The 7,588-nt window shown below is 47.5% G+C and overlaps 1 protein-coding gene across 1 annotated transcript; it reads left to right on the forward strand.

The window, feature by feature from the left end:
* The first annotated feature begins 864 nt into the window (after window positions 1-864).
* LOC146428975 (tectonic-like complex member MKS1) lies at window positions 865-6,152 on the forward strand. Its single transcript, XM_085078698.1, has 7 exons — window positions 865-967; window positions 1,803-1,866; window positions 3,361-3,468; window positions 3,975-4,108; window positions 4,793-4,875; window positions 4,966-5,063; window positions 5,543-6,152. Exons 2-7 carry the CDS (start codon window positions 1,842-1,844, stop codon window positions 5,647-5,649), a joined length of 555 nt encoding a protein of 184 aa, XP_084934824.1. The 5' UTR covers window positions 865-967; window positions 1,803-1,841; the 3' UTR covers window positions 5,650-6,152.
* The last annotated feature ends 1,436 nt before the right edge of the window (window positions 6,153-7,588 follow it).

A 7,588-nucleotide genomic window follows, 5' to 3' on the forward strand; every position in this document is an offset into this window, starting at 1 on the left:
CCTTACCCAGCAGATAACAGGGGAGCCTTCCTGTGCTCCCCACCCCAGTGACCTTGTCTGATTTCAGTGCTTGCCATCACATTTTGTGCTGACATTAACATACTAAATTTTGATGGATAAACAAGACTCCTAGCACTGACATGCATATCTTGCTGCATGTTTAGTTCTCCTAAAGCTGTGGCTCTAGCTCCCCTCTCTGGATATATCTGTCAAGATACCACTTTTGCTACTCAGTACATTTAGATAACGCTCTGCTTTTTTCTTGAGATGAATTGGTGCTTTTTATGGACAGTTCAGGGTGTTCTAAAGAGCAGTGTCTGAAACAGGACAGGGAAAAGTCATGTGTGGAATGGCTGAGGGAGCTGGAGGGGCTCTGCTTGGAGAAGAGGAGGCCCAGGGGGACTTTCTCACTCTCTACAACTTCCTAACAGGAGGGTGCAGCCAGGTGGGGGTCAGGCTCTGCTCCCAGACAAGTAACAGGACTGGAGGAAAGAGCCTTAAGTTGCACCAGGGGAGGTTCAGGTTAGACATCAGGAAGAATTTCTCCACAGAAAGGGTGGTCAGGCATTGGAAGGGGCTGCCCAGGGCAGTGGTGGAATTCCCATCCCTGGAGCTGTCCAAGGAATGACTGGATGTGGCACTCAATGCTCTAGTCTGGTTGACAGGGTGGGGATCTGTGACAGGTTGATGGTGACAGGTGACTTGATGATATTGGAGGTCTTTTCCAACCTTTATTTTGTGATTCTGTGAATTCTGTGATTTTGTGATTCTGTGAATATCAGGGTGGGTGATGTTATTTGTTATTCCAGTCATCAGGGACTGATACTCTTCTTTGAGCTGCTCTGGTTTGTGAATTTGGTCTCTCCCCAATCCTTCATCTTCTCCTGTCCCTCTAGAGTGGTCAAGCTCCCCGTTCCAGCAGCTCTCAGGAGTGACGCAGACCTGTGCCACCAAGACAGTGGGCTGGGTAAGGACACTTTCAGACCTGCAGGGTAATTTGAACAGGCAATCTCTGGAGTGGAACATGTGTAACAAACAACAGATATATTCAGCAAAGGTCCTGAGTTGAGGGCTCCTTTCAAGAGCAGAGCATGTTTGGGATTCTTCTTATTCTAATTGCACTTGTCATTTTTTCAGGGGGTCAAAATAAAACTAGACCACATGAAACTATTCCAAAGCATTTTCTGGAACCTCACTTTTTTCTTCATTCTTGCTGACTGATTGCCCTTGGAGCTTTGATTTTTGTGTTCTCCAGTTCTCTGAGTTAACCAAGCATTGTTCCAGCTTGCCTGGGGCAGCAACGTACAGAGACTCCACATTGATTTTCCAAAATGAAGCTTCCTCTGATATGGGAAGTTGGTTCTGTTGCTGTCTCCAGCTCCTCTCTTACAAAATTTGAATTTTATCAGCTTTTAAATGTATTTTATATGTTTTCATATGACAAAAATAATTATCATACAACATTTCAGTAATACAGTTGTTTGAGGTACTGTGTTTGGCTTGTCTCCTGTAGAGATTGTGTCTGGCCAGTAGTTATGCAAGTGACTGAGTTTTCATTTGAGGTGTGTCACTCCCCTTTTCCATTATTTTCAACAGCCTGTTCCATCAGCAAGGCACTAGGGAATATACACAGGTCCATCCTGCAGTCTAGTGTTTGTTAGCAGAGTGTGATTGATCTTTTTGGGCAGCATCACTTACTTTCCACCATTAGTTCCTTTCTGCCTGCTCTCTATGCCCTCTGCAATGCTGGTGATGAAATTCTCTTGTCCAGGAATCTGATTTCTGCCCTGTTCTTTTTCTAGGATAAAGTGGCATTCTTCTGCTACCCCTTCACTGTGGACATGTTTTACACCCAAGAAGATGAAGGTGTGTTTCCTTGTTACTCTGAAATCCTTTGATCCCACTATAGCCATCATGCTGTCTGGCCTTTTGGAGATGAAAGGACAGAGGGAAATGTTTCTGGTTCAACAAAAGTTCACCCTGCCACCACACAGCCCCTGGACACATCCTGTGTTTGCCCTGCCCAGGAATCCATTAGCATTTTTATGGATTTATTTATGTTGCCCTGTGTCCAGGCTGTAGGCAGCTTTATCCAGTTGGAAAACTACTTGGATCTTAGCTTGTCTCTCTGTAAACCTGGCGTGCAGAGCTGTGTTGCTGTGCCTGGTGTTCTGCACAGAGCCCTGGGATGCTGCAGCAGGAGAACCAGGCAGCTTTTTCTACACAGCTAAAACTCTGTGCTGAGACTTACATTTGTAGACACGCTCAGTGACCTGTATAATCCCTGTATAGTTCATGTCACTTTGAAACTTCAGCTCTATTTTAAGCTGGGCTTCTCTGCTGCCTGTTCCTGCTGCTTCCTCACCAGTCCTATTGCTCTGTGGTTGCAATTGTTAGGGACAGCTCTGTGGCAAGCCTTGCCACTTGAATCCAAATGACACTTTGGATTTGGGTATTCAACCAACACTAAGGAATTTTCAGACTAGAAGAAACACAGTGAGTTTGTTTCACTGTGGAAAAAAAAAATGCTTGGAGAAGTGTAGGAGAATCCAAGTTAATCTTCCCCCGATAGCAGTGGGAAAGGTCAGAGATAAAAGGGTTCCCCTGTTTGGCTTCAGATTATTCACAAAAGATTGTCTTGTCTGCTCAAAGATAACTGACAACCCAGTCTGGACTTGCTCCTAAAGAATTTTCCCTAATTTTTACCATCAATAATTATGTTTTCAGCCTCAAATTTGAGGGTTCAACTTTTACAGGGGAAACTAATCAACCATAAATCTTTGTTAGTCATTGTAGAAGAAATACAGAAAGTACTGTGGTGGAAGGGTGCTGGAGTGTGTCCAGAGAGGGAACAGAACTGGGGAAGGATCTGGAGCACAAGGTGTGGCTGAGGGAACTGAGGGGGCTCAGCCTGGAGAAAAGGAGGCTCAGGGAGGACCTTCTGACTCTCTACAGCTCCCTGACAGGAGGGTGGAGCCAGCTGGGGGTCAGGTTCTACTCCCAGGGAACAAGGGGCAGGACAAGAGGAAATGTCAAGTTGCTCCAGGGGAGGTTCAGGCTGGACACCAGGACGAATTTTTTCACAGGATGGGTGTCAGGCATTAAAAGGGGCTGCCCAGGGAGGTGGTGGAGTCCCCACCCCTCGAGGTATCCAAGAAATGGCTGGAGGTGGCACTCAGTGCTCTAGTTTGGGTGACAGGGTGGGGATTGGGCACAGGTTGGACTCAATGATCTTGGTCTTTTCCAGGCTAAATGGTTCTCTAATTCTGTGGCTTCCTACTAGTGGAGTTGGGCATTTAGCATTTTTTTCCTCAGTGATAGTCTCCTTCCCAAGGCTGTGACCTGCTCCCCATCTTGCAGACAGTCTCCCTCAGTGGCCTGTACTCTACTTTGAGGTCCTATCCCTGGATTTCTGGCAGAGGTACCGTGTGGAAGGATATGGGTCCTTGGTGCTGCCAGCATCACCAGGTAAAGCATCCTTGGGACATTGTGGTAATTGTCTGGGAAAATGGTCCTCTTGGGAAGTGATTCAGCCAGTCCCAGGGATTCAATGTACTGTACAGCCAGCTGTCTGGGGGGCAGCAAAGAAGGATGTGAGGCACATCTTGAGTTGCTGTCCTTGCTGCTTTGATACTGCCATCACAGCACGTGGTGTGATAAAGCTCTGGGGTGATGCTGTGCATCCATCTTTACAGTGGCAGTAGCCCCGTGTCCCATGTGGGATCTGGGAGTGACCCCCATGTGTTAGAAGGAGATGCTGCTATTGGGCAGGGGGTACTTTCAGCACTGGCTGTGTGACTAGAATGGGCTGACTCATCGGGAAAATGCTTTTAGGACATTTCTGATACTGTGCAGTGTTTCCTTTTCTAGCCATATCTGGGTTGGGTCAGCAGGTATCCACCTGCCTTGCTGTCCTCTGTGATTGAATAAATCACAGGTCACAGCAGCTAAGCTGTCCTCTTGTCCTGGGCCAGGTGTCCATATGCTCACCATCCCTACCTGGCGTCCTGTGGAGCTGGGAACTGTTGCTGAAATGAGGAGGTTTTTCATTGGGGGATCTCCTGAGCTGGAGGACTTAACCTACATCCGGATACCATCGACCTTCAAGGTGGGCTTAGCTGCAAAGCAGCCTCTTGCTAAGGCTTGGTGCATTATGCTCTTGGGTTCACATGTCCATGGATAGCCTGGATGAGATTTGAACAAGGATGAGTTGGTGGTCCTGTCCCTCTCACTAAAGAAATGTCTCTGCAAGTCTTGTGGTCCTGAACAGAGGAATGGGCAAACACTGAGGCAGAGCTGTGCCTTCTGAGGGGTGAGCAGCTTAGAGAAGTGGGGAAGCATGGACTGAAGCCTTGGCTTACCCCTGCTTATAAAGTCTTTGTCAGGTCAGCATTTGGTACCAGCTGTAGACTTCTCCTATATTTCTGTAAGGAATTCAGGCTGTATTGTGCCTGGAACAGCTTCCCGAAGCAAGAAGCCAGTGGGTGTGAGGCAGGTAGAAGCTTCATGTTCTTCAGAAAGTTACAGAGGTGGTTGCAGGTGTAATGAGCAGGGTGATGTTAGTGGCAGCTTTGTGTGGGAACAAGCCCTGATGCAGCTGCTGAAACCCTCCCCCAGCACTGCACTGTGAGCTTGCAAGTATTTAGGTCCTGCCCTCCACACAGCCTGGAATTTCCTGCCCTTCTTTCCAGCCTTGCAGGGAAGGGAGAGACTGTGCCCACAGGAGTTTGTGCTCTGGTGGAACACACTTGTTTTCACTGTGGGGTTACTCTAACCTGTGCCATCCCTGCAGGGAAAGCGCTTGAGCCGCTTTGGTTTCCGGACAGAGACCACAGGGAGCGTCACATTTCGGCTCTATTGCCTGCAGCAGTCCAAGTGAGTGCAGCAAAGGGAGTACAAGTTCCATAAACTCCATCTCCTGTGCTGGTTTTGGCAGCCCTGACCTGCTGCTGTGCTTCTGTGCAGAGCCTTTCTGGAGAACAGTGCCCTGAGGCAGCGCATGCAGAGTGTACTGGACCGACTGGGAGGCTTCAGCCAGCAGAGCTCTGTCTACAATGTTCTGGGTAGGGCCTTCAGTGTCATTCTGTATTGGTGAGCTTTGGGTCACTTTTGTCCCCTTTTACAGTGTGGGCAGGATATTTCAGGAGAATCCATTACTGTGGGGGTAATTCCGCTCCCTGTGACCTCTCAGAGTCCATGGCAGAGGTTAAATGTTCTGCTCTGAGCTGGAAACTTCAGGAGGCATCAGTTCTGAGCAGGGAGGAGGGATAACCACTGTGTGAGGGCACAGTCTGGGCTGGGCTGCCCAGTCTTGCCTGGCACTGAGCAGAGCTGGTGGCACTGAGGCACAGTCTGTCTCTGATTCCACTGTGCTCAGAAATCAGAGAGCAGAAGGTCGAGCAGTGCCAGGTGCTTTGGTGGTAGAACTTATTCACAGGAAGTAGGACTCCTGCACCAGGAGAGATTATGTGGAAAGACACATCCCTCCCCTTCCCTGAGGCTGTCTTATGCATTCTGGGCTGCTGTCACCTCTGTGTTGTAGAGGCTTTCCAGCGGGCACGGTGCCGGATGCAGGAAGCACGGGAGAGCCTTCCCCAGGACCTCATCAGCACTTCTGCCTCCTCTGTGTCCAAGCCACTGGAGCAGTGAGTGTCACCTCTGCTGCCTGGAGCACTTGCCATCCTCCCTCCAGCACAAGCTTCCACCCCTCATCAGGAGTCCCAGTGCTGGTGCCTGGAAGCTTCAGAAGCCGTTCGTTTGTTGTTTTCCCTGGATGGGGGAAGGAGTCTGTAACACCTCCAGACCCAGAATCTTTGCATTTCCACAGGTATCTGTGGAAGAAACCCTGTTTTTCAAGGCCCTTTGTTACCAGGCTCTAACAGTATAGCCAGTTTTCCACATTTCTTCTGAAATACTGACATGGAACCTGTGAACTCTGTAATGCCTTTTCAGGGATTGAAAAGGAAATAATGAGAAGAATTGACATGACTTGGTAAATTTAGTTTTCTTCTTAAAGAAGAGTGTGACGTTGGCAGTCAAGGTATGGATGCTGTTTGTGATAAATGGAATGAGTAGCTAACTTCTTGATTAGTGTTGATAATTGTTGTTAGTGGTTGTGTACAGGGCAATCAATAGTAAAATTAATCCATCCACCTCCGCCTTAAGACTGATTCATTCCCAGAGAGAGAGATCTCTGCCACATGTAATACATGACATTAAAGCAAAGGAAGACAGATGGAGAACTGGACAAAAGGATTACATTCTGCATTTCATTGTGTGTGCCTATAAAGTCTGGCTCTGCAGTGGTGAGCAGGAAGTTTCTTTGTTCAGGAATACAACTGAAAACACGCCTTCCCCTTAATTCACCACAGAGCTTTTGCTGTGGCTGGAAGGTTTGCAGACAGTGAGAACAGCTGATAACATTTGCACAGCAGCTGAACTTTGAACAGTTCAAGCTGTTCATTTGAGGTTGATGGTTGGTGGTGGTTTGTTGTTGCATTTCTGATTGCACTTTCTGATTTCTGAGCACTGTGGTGCTTCCTGGGGAAGCTTGTGTTTACCCACTCTTCACCCAGTTTCTTCTCCTGTTCTTTCAGTTTTTTTCTCCTATTTTCATTTCTGTCTCAAGTTCAGAGGAGCACTGCAGACTGACAGTGCTGTGCTGATTTGTGCACGAGCCACATTTCCATGAGCTTTCCAAACAAAGGATGGGAAGAAGAATCTCAGGTTGAGACCATGGAAGTTCAAATGTGTCTCTGAATTTAGAATTGAGAGGCAGTATATGAAATATGAATTGGCCATCCTCCTTTTGCTCTGCACATTCCTCCTTCACAGGGAACAAGAGACTCATGGTTGCAGCAGTGTGTGATTGTTAGAACATCCCTTTACTCCCTCGTGCTCCTCACTCCCTTCTTGCCATATTGAGCTTGCCCCAGTCTTCAATGAGAAAGCAAGCTCCAAAAAGTAGTCAGCAACTCTGAGTTTGTTCTTCCTTGACCTTTGCTGTAATTCCTAGATACGTCTGCCTGGGAGCTTGAATCTATCTGGCAATTTCAATTATAAGGGGATTTTTATTCACTTTCCTTGCCTGTTGCCCCTCATTTTGTTGGAGGAGGCTGCCAGGGTGTGTTGGAAGTATGACCTGTGCAGCAGAACAATGTCCTCAGCCTGGAGCTGGGGGATGTGCCTGGTGCTGATGTGACAACTCTGGAGGCACCACATCTAGTGCTGGAGCAGCAGAACTGATCTCTGTGTTCTGTCATGGTCTGTAATGACTGACCCAGGATGAAAAAGATTCAGTGAGTATGTAGCACTTGTTGTCCCTTTAATCATTATTCAAGTTGTGGCCTTGTGTGTTTATCACACCCTGCTGGGTGTTTTTGTGATGCTTATCACCAGTAGCTGAATTGCATCTCTCTGAAATGCTTCTCAGGACAGAGTTAAGAGGTTACAAGAATAATTTTTTAATCAACAAAGTAACAAAGCACCTCTTGATTGAGATTATGCCAATGGGAGATCCTGTTAGAATGGAATTTTCTGTTGAGGTTGGGTTCCTGACTCGCCCAGTTACATGGCAGGATTTAGGGTA

Source organism: Lichenostomus cassidix, chromosome 19, assembly GCF_008360975.1.
Source record: "Lichenostomus cassidix isolate B80296 chromosome 19, HeHo_3.0, whole genome shotgun sequence".
Taxonomy (NCBI): domain Eukaryota; kingdom Metazoa; phylum Chordata; class Aves; order Passeriformes; family Meliphagidae; genus Lichenostomus; species Lichenostomus cassidix.

Excerpts from the sequence above, each read along its gene's own strand:
- LOC146428975 (XM_085078698.1), top strand. The coding sequence starts at position 1,842 with ATGTTTTACACCCAAGAAGATGAAG. Across the intron at positions 1,867-3,360 it reads TTACACCCAAGAAGATGAAG|ACAGTCTCCCTCAGTGGCCT; the intron begins GTGTGTTTCCTT and ends CCCATCTTGCAG. Across the intron at positions 5,064-5,542 it reads CTCTGTCTACAATGTTCTGG|AGGCTTTCCAGCGGGCACGG; the intron begins GTAGGGCCTTCA and ends TCTGTGTTGTAG.